The 24,138-nt window shown below is 44.4% G+C and overlaps 1 protein-coding gene across 4 annotated transcripts in view; it reads right to left on the bottom strand.

The window, feature by feature from the left end:
* The window catches only part of adcy5 (adenylate cyclase 5), a 481,143-nt gene that overhangs the window by 100,687 nt on the left and 356,318 nt on the right, over positions 1-24,138 (bottom strand). For all 4 annotated transcript variants that reach the window (XM_068034839.1, XM_068034838.1, XM_068034836.1 and 1 more), the window contains exons 6-7: positions 11,638-11,796; positions 5,889-6,030 (exon numbers count right to left, since the gene is read on the bottom strand). In XM_068034839.1, the coding sequence (XP_067890940.1) occupies positions 5,889-6,030; positions 11,638-11,796 (301 nt within the window). The remainder of the gene's footprint in view (positions 1-5,888; positions 6,031-11,637; positions 11,797-24,138) is intronic.

The following is a 24,138-nucleotide window of genomic DNA, read 5'->3' as shown; positions in this document are numbered from 1 at the left end:
TTCCAGATACCCACTATTCTTTGTGTGAAAATTTTACCCCTTTGATCCCCTTTAAACCTCCTCCCTCTCACCTTAAATCTATGCCCTCTAGTTTTCGTCACCCCTACCATAGGAAACAGACTCTGGCTATCTACCCTATCTATGCCTCTCATAATTTTATATACCTCTATCATGTCCCCTCTCAGCCTCCTTCACTCCAGGGAAAACAGACCCAGCCTATCCAATCTCTCTTTATAACTCAAGCCCTCCAAACCAGGCAACATCCTTGTGAATCTTTTCTGCACCCTCTCTAGCTTAATCACATCTTTCCTGTAGTGCGGCGACCAGAACTGCACACAGTACTCCAAATGCGGCCTAACTAAAGTTATGTACAACTGTAACATGACGTCCCAACTCTTGTACTCAATGCCTCGGCCGATGAAGGTAAGCATGCCATATGCCTTCTTCACCACCCTGTCTACCTGTGTTGCCACTTTCAGGGAACTATGTACTTGCACCCCAAGGTCTCTCTGCTCAAGAACACTCCCTAGGGCCCTGCCATTCACTGTATATGTCCTGCCCTGGTTTAACTTCCCAAAATGCATCACTTCACACTTGTCTGTGTTAAATTCCATTTGCCACTCCCTTGCCCACTTTCCCAGTTGATCTATATCCTGTTGTAACCTGAGACAACCTTCTTCACTGCCCACTATACCACCAATTTTGGTGTCATCTGCAAACTTACTAATCATGCCCCCTACATTCACATCCAAGTCATTAATATATATGACAAACAAGAGAGGGCCCAGCACCGATCCCTGCGGCACACCACTGGTCACCGGCCTCCAATCTGAAAAACAACCCTCCACTACCACCCTCTGTCTCCTATCACCAAGCCAATTTTGTATCCAATTTGCTAGCTCACCCTGGATCCCATGTGTTCGAATCTTCTGGACCAGCCTACCACGCAGGACCTTGTCAAAGACCTTGCTAAAGTCCATGTAGACAACGTCCATCGCCCTGCCCTCGTCAATCCTCTTGGTCACCTCCTCGAAAAACTCAATCAAATTCGTGAGACATGATTTCCCACACACAAAGCCATGCTGACTATTGCCTAATCAGACCATGCCTTTCCAGATGCATATAAATCCTGACTCTCAGAATCTCTTCCAATAACTTTCCCACCACTGATGTAAGGCTCACCGGCCTGTAGTTCCCTGGCTTATCCCTGCTGCCCTTCTTAAATAAAGGCATAACATTAGCTATCCTCCAGTCTTCCGGTACCTCACCCCTGGCTAACGATGATACAAAAATCTCTGCCAGGGCCCCAGCAATCTCCTCCCTTACTTCCCAGAGCATCCTAGGATACACCTGGTCAGGCCCTGGGGATTTATCCACCTTAATGCACTTCAAAACCTCCAACACCTCCTCCTTTGTAATGTTGATATGCTCCAGGATATTGGTGTTCCACCCTTGAACTCACTAGCTTCCATGACCTTCTCCACGGTAAATACGGATGAGAAATATTCATTTAAGACCTCGCCCATTTCCCGTGGCTCCACACATAGATTACCACACTGATCCTGAAGGGGACCTACTCTCTCCCTAGCTACCCTTTTCCTCTTAATATACTTCTCTAGCAAAAAAAGTATAAAATCAATTTTTTCCCAAAATAAAGTTACTGTATCTTTACACCATGACTGTGATATTTAAGTATCACAATAAATACAGTACTAGAATTAATGCCAGATTACTAAGTCATAATGTTATAGCATCCTCAGATATCAATAGTGCCTTAGCCTGACCATGGCAGTAAAGGAGAAGCAACCAGTGGACTGGAATTGATGATTAGAAACAAAATGAAAATGATTTAACCTTTGACTTTAAGAGTTTTAACGATTAACATATGCATACCAAATGATATACAACCAGCCTACCAAAGTAATGAGCACTGTACACATGAAATGAGCGAGTGAAGGATGGCCCCTCCCTCTTTTAGGATTCTCCTTTATCTTATCAGCCAGGGAAATCTCTTGACCCCTTTTCACCCTCCTAATTTCCTTCTTTAGTGTACTCCTACATCCCCTATACTCCTCGAGGGGTTCGCTCGATCCCAGCTGCCTATACCTGACATATGCCTCCTTCTTTGTCCTGACCAGACCCTCAATATCCCTCATCAACCAAGGTTCCCTAAACTTGCCAGCCTTGCCCTTCCATCTAGCAGGAACATGCCAGCCCTGATCTCTTCCTATCTCACTTCTAAAAGCCTCCCACTTGCCAGACGTCCCTTTACCTGTAAACAGCCTCTCCCATTCAACCTTTGAGAGTTCCTGTCTGATGCCATCGAAATTAGCCTTCCCCCAATTTAGGACTTCAACCTGAGGACCAGTCCTATCCTTTTCCATAACTATCTTGAAGCTAATAGAGTTATGGTCACTGGTCCCAAAGTGCTCCCCCACTGACACATCAACCACCTGCCCATCTTCATTTCCTAAGAGGAGATCGAGTGTAGCCCCTTCTCTAGTAGGGCCATCCACATATTGCTTCAGAAAACTATCCTGGACACACTTAACAAATTCTTCCCCATCTGATCCCTTAGCACTAAGGCAGTCCCAGTCAATATTAGGGAAGTAAAAATCACCTACTATTACAATCTTATAATTCCTACACCTATCTGTGATTTCCCTACATATATGCTCCTCCACATCCCTCTGACTATTGGGGGGCCTATATGTATAATCCCATCAAAGTGATCGCCCCTTTCTTATTTCTAAGTTCTACCCATATGGCCTCGCTGGACATTCTCCTGGGATATCCTCTCTAAGTACTGCTGTGATGTCCTCCCTAATCAATAGTGCAACTCCCCCTCCTCTCTTACCTCCACCTCTGTCACGCCGGAAAGATCGGTACCCCGGAACATTGAGCTGCCAGTCCTGCCCGTCCTTCAACCACGTTTCCATAATAGCTATAATGTCACAATCCCATGTACCGATCCATGCTCTGACTTCATCTGCCCTATCTGTAAGGCTTCTTGCATTAAAGTAAATGCAGTTTAGCCTACCAGACCTTCCACGCTCCCTGTCCTGCCCCTGCCCGGCCTGCCTACTGGACTTGCTTGCTTTAAGCTCTACATTTGCCTCAACTATCTCATCTGAGAGACTACTACTTTGAGACCCACCTCCCTGCAAGGCTAGTTTAAACCCTCCCGAGTAGTACTAGCAAACCTCCCCACAAGGATATTGGTTCCCCTCCAATTTAGATGCAACCCGTCCTTCTTGTACAGGTCACCTCTGCACCAGAAGAGATCCCAATGATCCAAGTAGCTGAAGCCCTCCCGCCTACACCAGCTCTTCAGCCACGCATTCATTTGCCTAATCCGCCTATTCCTAACCTCATTAGCACGTGGCACAGGGAGTAATCCTGAGATTACAACCCTAAAGGTCCTGCTTTTTAACCTCCTGCCTAACTCCCTATATTCACTTTGCAGGACCTCATCTCTCTTCCTGCCTATGTCGTTAGTACCAATATGGACCACGACCTCTGGCTGCTCACCCTCCCCTTTCAGAATGTCCTGCAGCCTCTCCAAGACATCCTTGACCCTAGCACCAGGGAAGCAACATACCATCTTGGAGTCTCGTTTGTGGCCACAGAAATGCCTATCTGCACCCCTTACAATAGAATCCCCTTTCACTCTCGCTCTTCCAATCCTTTTCCTCCCCTGCTGTGCAGCAGAGACCTCCGTGGTGCCACGAACTTGGCTGTTGTTGCTTTCCCCTGGGAGGTCATCACCCCCAACAGTATCCAAAGCAATATACGTGTTTGAGAGGGGGATGGCCACAGGGGACTGCTGCACTACCTGCCTGCGCCCACTACTCCGTCTGGTGCTCACCCATCTCTTTTCTGCCTGTGCAGCCATTACCTGCGGTGAGACCACCTCACTATACGTGCTATCCACGACGTCCTCAGCATCGCGGATGCTCCACAGTGAATCCACCCGCAGCTTCAGCTTCATAATGCGGGTAGCCAGTAGCTGCTGGAAGCGTCCCTGATTTTCCATGTAGTGCAGGAGGAGCAGATCACGGGGCTGAGCTCTCCTGCCATGACTTACCCTCAGATTAATTAGTTACTCCCTTAATTAAAAAATACTAATTATACTAGGGGCCTTGTTCTACCCACTTCAATCTAAAGTTTAAAAAAAAGCACTTTAGTAGTACTCGTCTTATCACCAGAGATTTTTTCCAACAAAATAAAACAACTTTCCCCTTATTTTTTTAAGATATTCTAACAGCTGCTACTGTCATAACTTTTCCACCCTGTTTGGTAGAGCTATCAAATTAGTCCCTAGTCCCACCACTGCCCCTGTTCTTCCCCCATACCTTTACAAATATTTATTTTTCAAGTATTTATTCAAGGGTCAGTGTTGGGACCCTTGTTTTTCCTGATATATATTAATGGCCTAGACCTTGTGTACAGGGCACAATTTCAAAGTTTGAGAATTATACAAAACTTGGAACAATTGTGAACTGTAAGGAGGATAGTGTAGAACTTCAAAAGGACATAGGCAAGTTGGTGGAATGGGCGGACAGGTGGCAGATGAAGTTCAATGCAGAGAAATGTGAAGTGATTCATTTTGGTAGGAAGAACATGGAGAGACAATATAAAATAGAGTGAAATTCTGAAGGGGGTGCAGGAGCAGAGGGATCTGGGTGCATATGTGCATAAGTTATTGACTGTGGCAGGACAGGTTGAGAAAGCGGTTCATAAGACATACAATATCCTGGGCTTTATTAATGGGGCATAGAGTACAAGAGCAAGGAAGTTATGTTGAACTTATATAAGCAGTTTGGCCTCAGCTGGAGTATTGTGTTCAGTTCTGGGTGCCGCACTTTAGGAAAGACGTGAGGGCATTGGAGAGAGTACAGAAAAAGATTCACGAGAATGGTTCCAAGGATGAGGAACTTCAGTTATGAAGATAGATTGGAGAAGTTCAGACTGTTTTCCTTGAAGAGAAAGCTGAGAGGTGATTTGATAGAGGTATTCAAAATCTTGAGGGGTCTCGACAGAGTAGATAGAGAGAAACTGTTCCCACTCGTGAAAGGATCGAGAACGAGAGGGCACGGATTTAAAGTATTTGGTAAGAGAAGCAAAAGCGACGCGAGGAAAAACTTTTTCACACAGCGAGTGGTTAAGGTCTGGAATGCACTGCCTGAGAGTGTGGTGGAGGCAGGTGCCATTAAATAAAAGAAAACAGACAAAGCCCTGGGGTTCAATTGAAGCATTCAAAAGGGAATTAGACCATTATATGAGAAGGAAGAATGCGCAGAGCTATAGAGAGAAGACAGGGGAATGGCACGAAGTGAATTGCTCTTTCAGAGAGCTGGTGCAGACATGATGGCCCAAATGGCCTCCTTCGGCGTTGTAACAATTCTGAGAATTCTGTGATTTCCATTCAAAGCTTACTATAAAATCTGCTTCTATCATCCTTTCAGGCAGCACATCCCAGATCATAACAACTCGCTGCGTTACAATAAACACTCCTCATCTCCCCTACCAGTTCTTTTGACAATTTTGTGCTGGTGTATATCATAATCTATAGGATAATCGTGGAGATTCCCAAGAAATGGCCATGGCCATCCAGGACTGAGATGGGAGACATTTTCTCACTTGGTGAATCTTTGGAATTCTCTACACCAGGGGACTATGGATGCTCAGTCGTTGAGTATATTCAAGACAGAGATCAATAGATTTTTGGGCACTGAGGGCATCAAGTAATAGTGGGTTAGGGCAGGAAGGTGGAGTTGAGGTAGAAGATCAGACATGATCTTATCAAATGTTGCAGCAGACTCAAGGGGCTGAATGGCCTTCTTCTGCTCCTCCTTCTTTGCTTCTAATGAAATCCTTTGGTTTACCCGTTTCTGGCTACATCCCACGATGAGGTAGGTCTCAATATTGTGGTCCTTCAAGTAAACATTCCTCTCGCCTCCAGAACCTGCCTCCACCTCGTAATCCCCGTTCAGATAGTTCAGTGTGGCTTTCGTTATGTGGATTCGCCTGCAAGCAGGAAGAGACAACTTTCAGAAAGTGAATAGATTGAGAACAGCACGCGCAAATCAAGCAATCAAGTAAAATACCAATCTAAAACCACCAACTCTCCATCTTCCCATCAGATCTGAGTCTGCCAATTACAACTAAAACTAATCCAAGGGTTTAGATACATAGTGAATAATGGACATTGGAGAATGATTTACAGGCTAGAATCTATTTGAGGAGTTTAGGAGGTTTATATATGGTGTCAAGAAAACACAATATGCTAAATGAGAAATATTAATTCATTGGTTCGAAACTTATATTAAACTTTTCATGGAGAAACTCCTACAGTTAACTTTTTAAAAAACTGGCAACCAAGATGGCCACTGCAATTTGCATCTGAAATACCTCACATTCCAGAACATTGAATTGGAGACACAAGTCTAACAAGAAGCCCAGCCAGGACCATGCTTTGGCTAACTGAGTAGATTATCCAGATCATCCTCGTTAGCGGAACATTCAAAGCCATCTTGAGGCATTCATGAGTGGAGACATCCCTGCAGGGGATAAACACTGCTAATACCACCTGAGAGAGGTTTTGGGCTTTCAGACTTTGGACCTCATTAAAAACAAAAGGGATTGATAGAACCATGTGACCGTCTCCCCAGGCTGTGTAAAACTGGGAGTTTGGTTACACAGAGACAAGCAGTAACTGAGGCTGCAGCAGCAGAGAAGGCTCTCCAGAAAACATCAAGTTTGAAAACCGTCTGTGATTGTGGACCCTCCAAGCCTACAGATTGCTACAGAGACCAGGGGAAGAGAGCCACATACAAGACAGCCTCCAAGAAAACCCTGAGTCAAGTGGGCCAGCCACAAAGTGCACTTTGACCAGGCAAAGACTTCAAGCAGCTGGAAGGCAACCGAATCATCGAACATCAGACGGTGTATCTAATTTTTATTTATTCTGGATTTTAATCTAAAAACCTACTTTCCTCTTTGTAATCTATTTATGTGTGTGTGAGAGAGATCCTCGTGTAAATGTGAGCATGAATGTGTAGCTTTTTTTTTATTATTTTAGATCGGGTTTAGATTGTTAAGAATAACAAACTTACCTCTTTCTTGTTTAAACTCAAGAAAACCTGTCTGATTTGTTCTTTCACGATCACATTAAAGGTAAAATATAAAACACTCACTGGGGTGGTAGGTACAACCACTGTTTAAAAAGGAATAAACCCTGTTGCAGTCAAATAAGAGGAAGGGTAAGGGGGGACTGTGCCCCCCTCCTGACCTGGCCATAACGATGGAATAATGGATAGCAGGGAGTGAGTTACAGGCTGGAATCTAATCAAGGGTTCAGCTGTTTTATACTGTAGAATCATGGAATGATACAGCATCGAAGGAGGCCATTCATCCCATCGCAGCCATGCTGGCTCTATGGCAGAGCTATCCAACTAGTCCCACTCCCCCTGTCCTTTCCCAATAGTCCTTATTTGTTTTTCCCTTTCAAGTATTTATCCAATTTCCTTTTGAAAGTTACTACTGAATGTGCTTCCGCCACCCTCCCAGGCAGTGAAATCCAAATCATAACAACTTGTTGCGTAAAAAAGTTGTTTCCTTTGCCACTTATGTTAAATCTGCGCCCTCTGGTTTCTGACGCTCTGCCAACTGACCATTATATAGACTAAAGGACACCCGGGTGTAAGTTATAGGCTGGATTAAGTGATGCAAGTTCCAATCGACTCATCATTGGCAATCTTTCTAGGTTTTAACTTCCAGACTGCCAGAAAGTTCACCAGGCTGAAAATCTTATTAATTTTTCCCCCTTCACCAAAGTTCTCCTCTTCATTCCTGAAGACAATGACGTCATCAGGGATACAGTTTCATGGGTGTCAGGTACCCTTTCGTATCTTGTCTGTGAAGGAGAAGAGCAGCAATATCATGGGAACACCACTTCGCCCCAAGTTCCTCTCACAGCCACCTTCATCCTAGAGGGAACTAAATGTAATATCTCCAAATTTGCAGATGACACAAAACTAGGTGGGAGGGTGAGTTGTGAGGAGGATGCAGAGAGGCTTCAGGGTAATTTGGACAAGTTGCGTGAGTGGGCAAATGCATGGCAGATGCAATATAATGTGGATAAATGTGAGGTTATCCACTTTCGTAGCAAAAGCAGGAAGGCAGATTATTATCTGAACGGCTATAAACTGAGAGAAGGGAATATGCAGTGAGACCTGGGTGTTCTCGTACACCGGTCGCTGAAGGTAAGCATGCAGGTGCAACAGGCAGTAAAAAAGGCAAATGGTATGTTGGCCTTCATAGCGAGAGGATTCGAGTACAGGAGCAGGGATGTCTTGCTGCAATTTTACAGGGCCTTGGCAAGGCCACACCTGGAATATTGTGTGCAGTTTTGGTCTCCTTATCTGAGGAAGGATGTTCTTGCTATAGAGGGAGAGCAGCAAAGGTTTTAAAGACTTACTTCTGTCAGAACTCCAAAACTGCTTGTGGCCACCCCCTCTCCCTCCCCAGTCCGATGCAGCTCCCTCTCAGAACACACAAGGACCCCCAGCCCCAGCCTCTGCACCTACCTCCGATCCCTAACCATAGTGAATGCCTTCTCCCATTCCCTGATCCCACGGGTCCCAGGCTGCAGAATCTTGCTGCTAAGTTGCTGATCCTGCTCTGCTAGCCAAGATGCTGGCCCTGGCCCTGGCCCTGGCCCTGGGTGTCGGAGGAGAGTCAAGGAACTTGTATGCTAAGTTGTAAGATGCTCTGGGGACCTGCTTCAGAACTCGTGTGCATTGCTTCTCTTTTAAAATTGGGGAATCTCTCTCGCGCTCTCTCTCCCGCTGTCTTCCCAGGGAAGGAGGGTGCAGGAGTCAGTGAACAACTAGCAGGAGCTGAGAGTGTATGGGATAGAGGGAGAGTGTGTGACAAAATGTGAGAGGCAAAGTGAAAGAGAGAGAGCACCAGTATGAGACAGTGTATGAGAGACAGAGTGAGAGAGACAGATGGAGAGTGTGAGAGACTGAGTGAGAGACAGTATGAGACAGTGTTTGAGAGACAGTGTGAGAGCGGCAGATGGAGACTGTGAGAGACATAGACAGTGTGAGAGGCAGAGAGTATGAAAGATGGAGACAATGTGAGAGTCAGTGTGTGAGAGAGGAGGTGAGAGATCTCTGCTCTTCCCCCTTCCTAATCCCAAGGATGAGAATCTGCCTTTATCTCTGCTGACAGCTATCGGTATATCGATCCTGGGATCTCCCCAGTTTGTAAGGCACAGTAATTGCAGCCAAAGCCTGACCATGCGCTTAAACAGAAGCAGAAAAAAACAACAAAAAAAATAACTCAATGCTAATCCCAGTATCTAGGAGATCGGGCCAGTGAAATAATATTTTTTGATTGTTGCAATAAGGCTACTGGCTCCTCTTCATATAACTGTAACCCGACTCCTTTAAATAATACCGAGACTGGAAGCACAGAGTTACTGTTACATTACCGAAAACCTGTAACCAGAGATACTTTTAGACTCGCTCTAGCCCTCACCAGTTAATGAAGTGAGAGATTATTAAGAGATTCAGTTCACAAATATCACTTTGCAGAGTGAAAAATAGCCAGAATAGCCAGGCGAGCTGGTTAACCCACTCCTCTCCAGGGCAGTGCACTTGTTCATCCATCCCCAACCCCCCACACTGCCTCTCCTTTCACCTTTTCTTCATACTTTGAATGGGATTTGCTGGGCAGCCCATGTTCAAAAAAAGCATTCAACAACAACTTGCATTTAAATGGAACCTTCAATGTAGTTTAAAAAGTCCCAAAGTGCTTTGCAGGAACTTAATCAGACAATAGTTGACACTGAGCCACCTAAGGAGGTATCAGGACAGGCAACCAAAAGCTTGGTCAAAGAGGTAGGTGTCCAGCGCCGCCACCATTTTTTAAGGGCTTAGAGCCCTTACTGATAGTTTAAATTAGTAAAGGGACAGTGCATGTAAACTTATTAAGAATAATTGCAGAAATATTCCAGCCCCTCTCCCACCTCCCCCCAATAGCATTACATGTCATTCATGCCCCCACCCCCACCCGAAATACTTAGCTTGAATATATGACCTTCCCCACCACACAAAGTTCAGAACCTGTTACCTTTACCCCTTCCCATCAGCCCTAGACCAATCAAGTTAGTTTGATCCCGCTCCCCCCTCCCTCACTAATAAGCATACCTCCTCCCCACTCCCAAAGGTGTCGCACCTCATTTCCCCAGATTTATGAATGGGGAAATCATATTTGATGAACCTGTTGGAGTTTTTTGAGGATGTTACTAACAGAATTGATAAAGGGGAATCGGTGGATGTGGTATACATGGATTTTCAAAAGGCCTTTGATAAAGTTGGTCAGCAAAATTAAAGCACAAGGGAGAGGAGGTAATATACTGGCATGGATTATGGATTGGTTAACGGGTAGAAAACAGAGAGTAGGAATAAACGGGTTATTCTCGCGTTGGCAGGCTGTGACTAGTGGGGTACGGCAAGGATCAGTGCTTGGGCACCAGCTGTTCAAAATATATATCAATGATTTGGATGTGGAGACCAAATGTAGTATTTCCATGTTTGCAGATGACACAAGGTTAGGTGGGAATATGTGTTGTGAGGAAGATGCAAAGCTGCTTCAAGGGGATTTGGAAAGACTTAGTGAGTGGGCAAGAATGTGGCAGATGGAATATAACGTGGAAAAATGAGAGGTTATCCACTTTGGTAGGAGGAACAGATGTGCAGAGTATTTCTTAAATGGTAAGAGATTAGAAAGTGTAGATGTACAGCGGGACCTGGGTGACTTTGTCAATAAGTCACTGAAAGCCAAAATGCAGGTGCAGCAAGCAATTAAGAATGTTTGCCTTTATCGCAAGAGGATTTGAGTATAGGAGTAATGAAGTCTTGCTACAATTGTATAGAAGCTTGGTTAGAGTGCAGCTGAAGTACTGTGTGCAGTTTTGGTTCCCTTACCTTCGGAAGGATATTATTGCCATAGAGGGAGTGCAATAAAGGTTCACCAGACTTGTTCCTGGGATGGCAGGACTGTCCTATGAAGAGAGATTGGGGAAACTGGGCCTGTATTCACTCGAGTTTCGAAGAATGAGAGGTGATCTCATTGAAACCTACAAAATACTTAAAGGGATAGACAGGGTAGATGCAGGTAAGATGTTTCCCCTTGTTGGGGAGTCTAGAACCAGGGGACACAATTTCAAAATAAGGGAGAAGCCACTTAGGACAGAAATGAGGAGAAATTTCTTTACTCAGAGGGTTGTGAATCTTTGGAATTCTGTACCCCAGAGGGCTGTGGAAGCTCAGTCATTGAGTATGTTTAAAGCAGAGATTGACAGATTTTTAAATACCAATGACATGTGAGAATAGTGTGGGAAAAAGGCATTGAAGTGGATGATCAGCCATGATCATATTGAATGGTGGAGCAGGCTCAATGGGCTGAATGGCCTACACCTGCTCCTATGTTCCTATGTTGTGCAGGATAAATGGAGGGGCAAGGGGAGGTTGTCGTGTACTGGGTTGGGAATGGTAGTGATATGGAGCTCATTTATAGGGGCCTTGTTACTTCTTCAGTTTCAGACAGAGATATAACTCTTACCCAGCCTTGCCTCCAGCTTCCATTTGATTGGCCAAGGTGACATCATTTGACCACACGTCGAACTGCCACTTGCGGAGTCCCAGGACCCCGCAGTGCACTCGCCCGCTGTGAATCCCGACTCGCATGTTTACATTCACCCCCGTCACCTCTCGCACCAAACTAGAGGAGGCAAGAGCAGAAATTATTTCAAATGAAGCATCATGTTCATATTTCACGCATTACTATTCAGACAGTTGACATATTCATTTAAGTGAGTGTTTTCTTTTAAAAAAAGACTTGCGAGGTTCAATGTTCTTGGGAGGGGCTAAAGGAGAAATACAGAGAGACCAGAACTAAAGAGAAAAGAAAGACTTTGATTTATAGGGTACCTTTCAGTACCTCAGGACATCCCAATGCTTCACAGCAATTATGTACTTTGTCTTTTGAAGTTTAGTCACTGTGGTAATTTAGGAAACACGGCAGCCAATTTGCACATAACAATCTCAGAATCGTTACAGTGCAGAAGGAGGCCATTCTGCCCATCGTGTCCACACCAGCTCTCTGAAAGAGCAACTCCCTCAGTTCCATTCCCCTGCCTTCTCCCCATAATCCTGCACATTCCTCCTTTCCATATAGCCTTCTAATTCCCTTTTGAATGTTTCAGTTGAACCTGCCTCCACCACGTTCTCAGGCAGTGCATTCCCGGCCTTAACTACTCGCTGTGTGAAAAAGTTTTTCCTCAGGTCACTTTTGCCTCTCTTACCAAGTACTTTAAATCTGTGCCCTCTCGTTCTCGATCCTTTCATGAGTGGGAACAGTTTATAGAACATAGAACATAGAACAGTACAGCACAGGACAGGCCCTTCAGCCCACGATGTTGTGCCGAACCTTTAACCTACTCTAAGATCAAACTAACTACCTACCCTTCATTCTATTATCATCCATGTACCTATCCAAGCGTCGCTTAAATGCCCCTAATGTATCTGCTTCTACTACCACTGCTGGCAGCGCATTCCACACACCCACCACTCTCTGTGTAAAGAACCTACCTCTGACATCTCCCCGAAACCTTCCTCCAATCACCTTAAAATTATGCCCCCTGGTGAGAGCCCTTTCCACCCTGGGAAAAAGTCTCTGACTATCCACTCTATCTATGCCTCTCATCATCTTGTACCCCTCTATCAAGTCACCTCTCATCCTTCTTCGCTCCAATGAGAAAAGCCCTAGCTCCCTCAATCTTTCTTCGTAGGACATGCCCTCCAGTCCAGGCAGCATCCTGGTAAATCTCCTCTGCACCCTCTCTAAAGCTTCCACATCCTTCCTATAATGAGGCGACCAGAACTGAACACAATATTCCAAGTGTGGTCGAACCAGGGCCTTATAGAGCTGCAGCATAACCTCGCGGCTCTTAAACTCAATCCCCCTGTTACTGAAAGCCAACACACCATACGCCTTCTTAACAACCCTATCAACTTGGGTGGCAACTTTGAGCGATCTATGGACATGGACCCCAAGATCCCTCTGTTCCTCCACACTACCAAGAATCCTGTCTTTAAGCCTGTATTCCGCATTCAAATTCGACCTTCCAAAATGAATCACTTCACACTTTTCCAGGTTAAACTCCATCTGCCACTTCTCAGCCCAGCTCTGCATCCTGTCAATGTCCCGTTGCAACCTAGAACAGCCTTCCACACTATCCACAACTCCAGCAACCTTCGTGTCATCGGCAAACTTGCTAACCCAGCCTTCCACATTTTCATCCAAGTCATTTATAAAAATCACAAAGAGCAGAGGTCCCAGAACATATCCTTGTGGAATACCACTGGTCACCGAGCTCCATGTTGAATACTTTCCATCTACTACCACCCTCTGACTTCTCTGGGCCAGCCAAGTTTCTCCCTATCTACTCTGTCCAGACCTCGCATGATTTTGAATACCTCTATTAAATCACCTCTCAGTCTTCTCTTCTCCAAGGAAAACAGTCCTAACTTCTCCAATCTATCTTCATAATTGAAATTCCTCATCCCTGGAACGATTCTCGTGAATATTTTCTGTACTCCAATGCCCTCACGTCTTTCCTCAAGTGCGGCGCCCACAAACAGCAATGGGATAAATGACCAGCTCATCCATTGTAGTAATGTTGGTTGAGGGATAAATATTGGCCAGGACACTGGGGAGAACTCCCCTGCTCTTGTTCAAAACATTGCCATAAGATCTTTTACATCTACCTGAAAGGGCAGGCAGGGCCTGGGTTTAACATCTCATTTGAAAGACAGCACTTCTGACAGTGCAGCACACCCTCTGCATGGCACTGGGAGTGTCAGCCTAGATTTTGTGATCAAGTCCATGGCATGGGATTTGAACACACAACCTGCTGAACTGAGAGGCAAGAGTGTGAGCCACAGCTGTTAAAGGGGGCAATGCTCGCTGAAAGGGGTTGTCGAAGGGGTTAAGATTTTTAGGACAGAACCTCTGCTGATGAAACTTACAATGCTCTTTCAAAACTTTGTGGAACTTACAATGATATTTATGAGTTGTACATGAGAAACTGTTTGAATATTGGCCAATATCTGTGAGTACGAAAATAGTTTTGTGCATTTAATCATGTAAACAGTAGTGACCTAGAAATTCGGGCGAAGCCTTTATCGGGACACAGAAAAAAATCCCTGTGCCTGAATGGTGAAGCCCACCGTGCCCACGATTTTGAGTGTCGGGCCTTGTTTACAATGAGCCGATGAGCTGTGGACAGTTGCAGGCGAAAGCATGGTTGAAGAATTTTATACTTCTCATCCTTGTTTTCAAATCCCTCCAAGGCCTCTCCCCTCCCTATCTCTGTAACCTCCTCCATCCCCACAACACTCTGAGATATCTGCCCTCCTCCAATTCTGTTCTCTGAGCAGCCCCGATTTTAATCACTTTACTATTGGTGGCCATGCCTTCAGCTGCCTGGGCCCCAAGCTCTGGAATTCACTCCCTAAACCTCTCTACTTCCCTACCACTCTTTTCCCCTTTATGATGCTTCTTAAAACCTACCTCTTTGATCAAGCCTTTGGTAACTCAGGGAATCGAGGGATATGGAGAGCAGGCAGGAAAATGGAGTTGAGGCAGAAGATCAGCCATGATCATATTGAACTGCAGAGCAGGCTTGAGGGACTCCTACTTCTTATGTCATCTGTCCTAATATCTCCATTGGTAACTCAGTGTCAAATTTTGTCTGATTAGGTTCCTGTGAAGTGCATTGGGAAATTTTACCAGAGTCATAGAGTCAATAGGCAAACGAAGAGGCCATTTGGCCCATCGAGTCTATGCTGGCTCCCTGTAGAGCAATAGTCAGTCCCATTCCCCAGCTCTGTCCCTGTAGCCCTGCAAATTTATTTCTGACAAGTGCCCCTCCAATTTCTTTTTGAAATCATTGATCATCTCCGCTTCCACCATCGTAGGCAGCCAGTCCAGGTCATTACCACTTGCTGAGTAAAAAAATCCTTCCTGACATGTACTCCTGTATCTTTTGCCCAAAACCTTAAATCTGCATCCCCTAGTCCTTGTACCATCAGCTAATGGGAACAGCTTTTCTTTGTCTACCTTATCTAAACCTGTCATAATCTTATACACCCCTCAATCTCCTTTGCTCCAGGGAGAACAACCCCAGCTTCTCCAACCTAACCTCGTACCTAAAATCCCTCATCTCTGGAACTATTCTGGTAAATCTCCTCTGTGCCCTCTCAAGGACCCTCACATCATTTCTAAAGTGTGGTGACCAGAACTGAACGCAATACTCTAGTTGTGGCCTAACCAGAGTTCTATAAAGGTTCATCATAACTTCCCTGCTTTTGCACTGAATACTTCTATTTATGAAGCCCAAGATACCATATGCCTTGCTAACTACTCTCTCAATATGTCCTGCAACCTTCAAAGATCTATACTATATTAAAGATGCTACATAAATGCAAGTTGTTGTTGTTGAAGATCAGGCAGCTGCATGGCATTGCTACAGCCCCCAGGTAAGTCAGGAAGGTGAGGTGGGGAGAGGGGTGGGATGGGGGAGGGGGGGGTATGGTGACGGGGTTGGGAGGTAGCAGTGGCTAAGGGGAAGGACCAATGGCGATTGAGACGAGGGGAGGTGAGCAACAGCCTGCATTCCTTAAAGGATGTGGGGTTGGGATAAGAATGCCTGCTTCTTTTTAAGAATTTACTTTGTTGGCTGCGGCCTAACAGGCAGTCGCTTTAAGCATCAGCTGGTAGGCCACATTTAGAGCTGTTTGCCTAAACTGTTTTTTTTAATGGCCTTAAACAATATGGTGGATGATGTACTACAGGCTCACAATCAGCATACGTTTCCTAGCCTGTTATAACAGAGGATTCAGAGGCTGCTTAGTGCACGAAAATTGGGCAGTGCGCAGCCGGATTTCTTGGCCATAGTTTTTGCCCCTTCTGCAGGTGGCGTCTCAGACTGGATAGGCTAGAGTAACCCTTCTGATCCCATATTCCCAATGGGGAACTGCAATCCAAGAGACCACAGACTGGAGATGGAGCTGCAAAAACCGCAGCACAAATTTTCCAACCTGCACTCCCTTTGGGTACAGTGCCTCTCCATTGAATGTAGCAACTTTGAATTTCCCTTGGTATGTTCATCCACATTCCCTGGTAAATTACACTTACTAGAAATTAGGCAACTCATCTTATGCCCCTGACTAATTGAGTGAACTAATCACTTATACATTAATGCTAGATTAGCTGCTGACAGTAAGTCCATTGTTATGCATTGAGGTCAAATTGGGGCTGAAATCTTACCCCAATGGAAGGATTCTTATCGAATAGAATCTTACAGCCCAGAAGAGGGTGATTCAGCCTGTCGTACCTGTGCTGGCTCTTGGAATGAGCTATCATGAACACTTTACTCAAGTGGCTACTTGAAGGTCTGGAGACTGATCGGACGAAGGGAAGACTGGGGGAGCTGAAATTGTTTTCGGGGCCTGTGAAAGAATGGTCAGATGATGAGGCCTTTGATTTTGATAGAGTGAAGATGCACAGAAGAGGAAGAGTGCATTGAATAGTTTACTGGAGGTCTGGGAAAATAATTATTTAGCGGAGCAACAACCATAGTAGTTTTCATTAAATGGAAAGAAAGACAAGAAAGGTTGCTAATTAGAAAAGAAAGACTTGCATTTCTCCCACGCCTTTCACGACCTCAGGACATCCCAAAGCGCTTTACAGTGTAGTCACTGTTATAATGTAGGAAACGTGGCAGCCAATTTATGCACAGCAAGCTCCTGCAACCAGCAATGTGATGATAATCAGATAATCTGTTTTAATTGTGCTGGTTGAGGGATATATTGGTCAGAAGGTGTGGGAGAACCTCACAGCTCCAGGGACCCGGGTTTGATTCTGGGTACTGCCTGTGTGGAGTTTGCAAGTTCTCCCTGTGACTGCGTGGGTTTTCCCCGGTTTCCTCCCACAGCCAAAGACTTGCAGGTTGATAGGTAAATTGGCCGTTGTAAATTGCCCCTAGTGTAGGTAGGTGATAGGGAATAAGGGATTACTGTAGGGTTAGTATAAATGGGTGGTTGTTGGTCGGCACAGACTCGGTGGGCCGAAGGGCCTGTTTCAGTGCTGTATCTCTAAATAAAATAAAAACCCCACTGCTCTTCTTTGAAATAGAGCTAGGGGATCTTTTACATCCACCTGAGAGGGCACCTCAGAGTTTGCTGCATCAGGGCATTTAATTGCACCTGCCTTTAGTTAAACTTTCCCCTGTACCCATCCGCTCGTAACAACTTTGCCCCACTAAGTTGTTGAAAGTGTGAGCTGATAACGACGCAGCAAGGGAAGCAGAGCAACTAACAGGGTATCTCCTTAACCAGTGAGATTTAAGGATTGGGAAAGAAACAGTGGAAGGACTGAGAAGGAGGGTGAATTAAAGGGGGTGAATTCAACGTCAAACCAAGTACAGAAAGAGAAGGAAAGAGAGGAAAAATTAAAGAGAGAGGGAAAGAAAAAGTGAGAAAAAAAAAACATTTAAAATCGGACATTTTCTTTTAAAAAGTTCTGCAAAAAATTCTAAAAGCTGAAAGAATGAGACTTGCAATAGTAAACGTTTGGTACCAGAGAGGCTGCTTGGCAGTAACTAACACGTCATTATCTCGGTCATTTACCAATTAGAATGTAAGTGCTATCACAATGAGTGAGAAAAAAGTGGCTCTAATAGCAACTTTGCAATGTGAGTTGGGTACATGCAGGAAATCATAAATCCTAACCATTTACGAACGTAAGGAAAGTGATGTCAGAAAGTTCATAAAATCTTCACCACATAATGGACTTGAATTTCCAGCTGAGCTAGGGACCCAGGTCATCTGAACTGCAGTATTAACGCCCATAATTTAACTTTGCTCCACTAATGATATTATCATCCTTCAGCAACTAAGAGGATCTTTGATACCACAGTTAAATGCACTGAAGGGCATTCTTCCCTCTCCAATTTTCTCCTGCCCCTTTTCAAGGCATACAAATATACAAACAATGGTGAAGGTAAAGACCCCCTGACCTGTCCAGCCTTTTGATAGATTGTGTATCAGATGTTATGGCCAGGTGAGGAGGGGGGGAGGGGTCACATGCTCCCCTCCTTGTCCTTCCTCATATTTGACCGTAACAGGGCTTATTCCTTTTTAAACAGGATATGCTTACTACCTCAGTGAGCGTTTTACCTTTTACTTTTAATGTGATCGTGAAAGAACCAATCAGACAGGTTTTCTTGAGTTTAAACAAGAGGTGAGTTTATTATACTTAACAATCTAAACACGATCCAAATAAAATAATAAAAAATATGCCACACATTCATGCACACATTCACATGAGAACCACACATACACAAATAGTTTACAGAGTGAAAAGTAGATTTTGTGGTTGGATTCAAGTCCAGAATAAAGTTAAATATACAGTCTGTGAGGTTGGATGATTCTGTGGTCTTCAGGCTAAAGTTGTATTCTTGAAGTCTTTGGCTGGTCAAAGTGCACTTTGTGGCTGGCCCGCTTGGCTCAGGGTTTTCTTGGAGGCTGTCTTGTAGGTGGCACTCTTTGTCTGTAGCAATCTGTAGGCTTAGAAGGTCCACAGTCGCAGACAGCTTTCAAACTTGTAGTGTTATCTGGAGAGGGAGAGAGAGAGTGGGAGGCACACAGCCTTTCTGCTGCTGCACAATCTGAGTCACTGCTTGTCTCTCTTTGTTTAAGGAAACTACCAGCTTTCACAGAGATGAACAAATGGTCACATGACTGCTTCATTGTATTCTCTGGAACCTTCTAATGAGATTCAAGGTTAGGAATGTCCATCTCCCCAGGATGCCAATATTTACACTTGGAGGGGTTTGCTCTTTCAAAGTCAGTCTGTCAGGCTGGCTAATGAAGCAATCTTAGGTATTTCAATCACTTACAGCAAGCCATTGTTTTGGGACCAGAGTCCTCAGACATGTGTCTCCTGTTGGAGGCTTTGGAATGTCAAAAAGTATTTCAGATGCAAATTGCAGTGGCCATCTTGGCTGTCAGTTTTTAAAAAGTTAACTGCAGGATTTTTTCCATTAAAAGTTTAATATAAGTTTCCAACCGATTAATTAAAATTCCTCATTTGGCACATCGTTTTTCTTGACACAGAAAATATGCATCCTCCACCCCATCCAACACTTGATTAACCTGAGTATTTCTGAAGGCTCACTCATTTTATCTCAATTTTTTTTAATTTTTTCATGGTATGTGTGCATCACTGGCAAGCCAGCATTTTTTGCCCATCCCTAATTACCCTTGAACTGAGTGGTTTGCTAGGCCATTTCGGAGGGCAGTTAAGAGTCAACTATATTGCTGTGGGTCAGGAGTCATATGTAGGCCAGACCAGGTAAGGAAGGCAGATTTCCTTCCCTAAAGGACATTAGTGAATGAGATGGGTTTTTGCAACATTCAATAATAGATTCAAAGTACCATTACTGAGACTAGTTTTTAATTCCATATTTTTAAAATTTATTAATTGAATTTAAATTCCACCAGCTGCCATGGTGGGATTTCAGTCCATGCCCCAGGAAATTAGCCTGGGCCTCTGGATTACGAGTTCAGTGACATTACTACTATGCCAACTTCTACACAATGATGGATTCAATGAGTTCGCCCACAACTGACACTACACTAAAAAAAAAGCTGCATTTATATAGTGCCTTTCATGGCCACAGGACATCCCAAAGTGCTTTAGAATCAGGGAAGTACTTTTGAAGCATAGTCACTGTTGTAATGTAGGAAATACTGCCAATGTGAGCACTGTAAACTCCTACAAACAGCAATGTGAAAATGACCAGGTAGTCTGTTTTAGTGATATTGATTGAAGGACAAATATTGGCCAGGGATAACTCCCCTGCTCTTCTTCAAAATAGTGGCCATGGGATCCTTTTCGTCCACCTGAGAGTACAGATGGGCGACCCCTTAAAGTTCTAGATTCTCCCACAAGGGGAAACATCCTTTCCACATCCACCCTGTCAAGACCCCTCAGGATCTTATATGTTTCAATGAAGTCGCCTCTTACTCTTCTAACTTCCAGCGGATACAAGCCAAGCCTGTCCAATCCTTCCTCATAAGACAGCCCACCCATTCCAGGTATTAGTCTAGTAAACCTTCTCTGTTATGCCTCCAACACATTTACATCCTTCCTTAAATAAGGAGGCCAGTACTGCACACAGTACTCCAGATGTGGTCTCACCAATGCCCTGTATAGCTGAAGCATAACCTCTCCACTTTTGTATTCAGTTCCCTCGTGATAAATGATAACATGCTATCAGGTTTCCTAATTACGTGCTGTACCTGCATACTAACATTATGCTATTCATGCACTAGGACACCTAGATCCCTCTGCATCGCAGAGCTCTCTCACCATCTGCAATCTCTCACCATTTAGATAATATGCTTCTTTTTATTCTTCCTGCCAAAGTGGACAATTTCACATTTTCCCACATTATACTCCATTTGCCAGGTCTTTGCCCACTCACCTAACCTATTGATATCCCTTTGTAGCCCCCTTATGTCCTCTTCACAAGTTACTTTCTTACCTATATTTGTGTCATCAGCAAATTTAGCATCCATACCTTCGGTCCCTTCATCTAAGTCATTTATATAAATTGTAAAATGTTGAGGCCCCAGCACAGATCCCTGTGGCACACCACTCGTTACATCTTGCCAACCAGAAAATGACCCATTTATGCCTACTCTCTGTTTCCTGTTAGCTAGCCAATCTTATATCCATGCCAATATGTTACCCCCTACACCATGAGCTTTTATTTTGTGCAATAACCTTTGATGTAACACCTTATCAAATGCCTTCTGGAAATCTAAGTACAATATATCAACCGGTTCTCCTTTATCTACAGCACATGTAACTCCCTCAAAGCACTCCAATAAATTGCTTATACATGATTTCCCTTTCACAAAACTATGTTGACTCTGCCTGATTACCTTGAATTTTTCCAAATGCCCTGCTATCAGAGAGATGGATGATGGGCAGGAATCATAGAGTCAGCGCCAGTCGATGTTGCTCAGGTTGGAGAAAGGTCAGAAGCAGTGTGCTCAGGGGTCAGTGGTGGGTCACCCTTTGCTCAAGGTGTGTCTATAGATGATTTGGGCTTGGATATGGAAAGCATAATCTCAAAGTATGCTGAAAAGTAGGGGTTTGGTAGGAGGAGGACTGGAGAAGATATGGACAGGTTAGTAGAGTGGGCAGCCTGGTGGCAGATACAATATAATGTGGATAATTGTGTAAGTTAGTATATTTTGGGCAGAAAAAGAAGGAATGAGAACATACAAGCAATGCAAGGATGTTGAAGGGTATGGATATAAATCGATGAATAGGTGCTTATAGGGTCAGCCATGGCTCAGTGAGTAGCTCTTACATCTCTGAGTCAGAAGATTGTGAGTCTTACTCCAGGAACTTGCACAAAATCCAGACGGACACTGAGGGAGTGCTGTACTGTTGGAGGTGCCATTTTCTGGATAAGATTTTAAGCTGAAGCCCCATCTGCCCTCACCAGCAGATGTAAAAGATCCGAATGCACTACTTCAAAAAACAGCAGGGCTGTTCTCCCTAGTGTCCTGACCGATAATTATCCCTCAACCAACATCACCCAAATAGATGATCTAGTCATTATCACATTGCTGTTTGTGGGAGCTTGCTGTGTGCAAATTGCTGCTGTGTTTTCAACAATGACTACGCTTCAAAAGGACTTAATTGGAAGGAGAGCATTTTGGGAGGCTGTGAAAAGTGCTATATAAATGCAAGTCTTTCTTTTTTTAAGTTGCTCCATGTTTTGCTACAGAAATCAGAATTACTTTGAGGAGTTAATGCTTGGCAGTCAAACTGTCCTTTTCAAATGTTACGGGTTAAATCCATACAATGTACGCCCCCACATCTGAAAGCATTCCACACAGCCCTATTAAATGCTGAAATGAAATTTTAATGACTCTATAAATTAAGTTAACATCAGCCCTGCTGGGTAATATTCTTCTCAGCTTCAATTTCTTTTTTTTAATTTCAAGTGGCTTCTCTTCCTGCTCCCACACCGTTACCTCTGGTGTCCCCAAGGATCTATATTTGCCCCCCTCCTATGTCTCAACTACATGCTGTCCCTCGGCGACATCACACTCAACTCTGCCTCACCACAAACTCTATCGACTCCTCCACTGTTGCTAAACTAACAGACTGCTTATCCAACATACAGTACTGAATGAGCAGAAATTTCTTCCAGTTAAATATTGGGAAGACTGAATCCATTATTTTCGATCCCCACTCCAAACTCCCTTCCTTAGCTACCGACTCCATCCCTCTCCTTGGCAGCGGTCAAAGATTAAGCTAGTCTGTTTGCAACCTTGGTGTCACATTTGACCCTGCGATGACTGCCTATTTCCACCTCAGTAACATCGCCCAACTTCGCCCCTGTCTCAGTTCATCTCCTGCTGAAACTCTCATTCATGTCTTCGTTACCTCTCGTCTTGACTATTCCAATGCACTCCTAGCTGATCACCTACATTCTCTGTCTGTAAAATTGAGGAGATCCAAAACTCTGCTGCCCGTGTCTTAACTCGCACCAAGTCCTGTTCCCCTATTACCCCTGTGGTCACTGACCTACATTGGCTCCCGGTCAAGCAAAGTCTTGATTTTAAAATTCTCAACCTTATTTTCAAATCCCTCAATGGCCTCGCCCCTCCCTGTCTCTGTAGTGAAAGGGGAAACGTTTAGGGGGGATATGCGTGGAAAGTTCTTTACGCAGAGGGTGGTGGGTGCCTGGAACGCGTTGCCAGCGGAGGTGGTAGATGCGGGCACGATGGCGTCTTTTAAGATGTATCTAGACAGATACATGAATGGGCAGGAAGAAAAGAGATACAGACCCTTAGAAAATAGGCGACATGTTTAGATAGAGGATTTGGATCGGCGCAGGCTTGGAGGGCCGAAGGGCCTGTTCCTGTGCTGTAATTTTCTTTGTTCTTTGTTCTTTGTAATCTCCTCCAGCCCCACAACCCTCCAAGATATCTGTGCTCATCTAATTCTGGCCACTTGTATATCCCTGATTTTAATCATTCCATCATTGGTGGCTGCACCTCCAGTTGTCTAGACCCCAAACTCTGGAATATCCTGGCTACACCTCTCTGCCTCACCTTTCTCCTTTAAGATGCTCCTTAATACCTACCACTTTGACCAAGCTTTGGTATGTGGCTCAGTGTTATATTTTTTTTTAATCATACTCCTGTAAAGTGGCTTGGGGTGTTTTATTACATTACAGGCCCTATATAAATGTGTTGTTGTTGTTGGTGATGGGTAGGAGTGCAGGACAAGTTTTATTATCAAGGTGCCAGTAATAGAAGATCCTGCCTAATTTGGGCAGCCATAGTCAACATTAAACACCCACACAACAGGTTAATGTAGCAGTGGCTCAGTGAATAGCATTCTTGCCTACAAAGTCCAAAGGTTGTGAGTTCACGTTCTGCTCCAGTGACTACAGCATAAAGGTTAGGCTGACACTGCCAATACCAGCACTGTTGGAGGTACTGCCTTTCTGATGTGAAACTGAGGCCCTGTCTGCTCTCTCAGGTGGATGTAACAAATCTAATATTTTCTAATATTTGTCAGTTCCGAAGAAGGGTCACTGACCCGAAACGTTAACTCTGCTTCTCTTTCCACAGATGCTGCCAGACCTGCTGAGTGAATCCAGCATTTCCCGTTTTTGTTTCAGATTTCCAGCATCCGCAGTATTTTGCTTTTATTTTAGTGTTTAATTCACTGCCACTTCTCTTCCAGGAATGCCTACCTTGAAGAAGTTCTGCTCTTCTCTCCGACGGGATTTTCGTTTGTCTCTTTTACCTTGTTCACCTTCATTGCTTTCTATTTCCCTCCTGGTGTTTGATAAGGTATCTACCAAAACTCGTTTTCACAGCCACATCTCCTTCCTCAGTGACTGTCTCCGGCTCCGACTGATTCCACGTGGATTCCAACTGCAGTTTCACCCATCAT

This window comes from Heterodontus francisci, chromosome 7, assembly GCF_036365525.1.
Source record: "Heterodontus francisci isolate sHetFra1 chromosome 7, sHetFra1.hap1, whole genome shotgun sequence".
Classification (NCBI taxonomy): domain Eukaryota; kingdom Metazoa; phylum Chordata; class Chondrichthyes; order Heterodontiformes; family Heterodontidae; genus Heterodontus; species Heterodontus francisci.
Note: the sequence above shows the minus strand (reverse complement) of the source record. Positions and strands in the feature narration are given on the sequence as shown.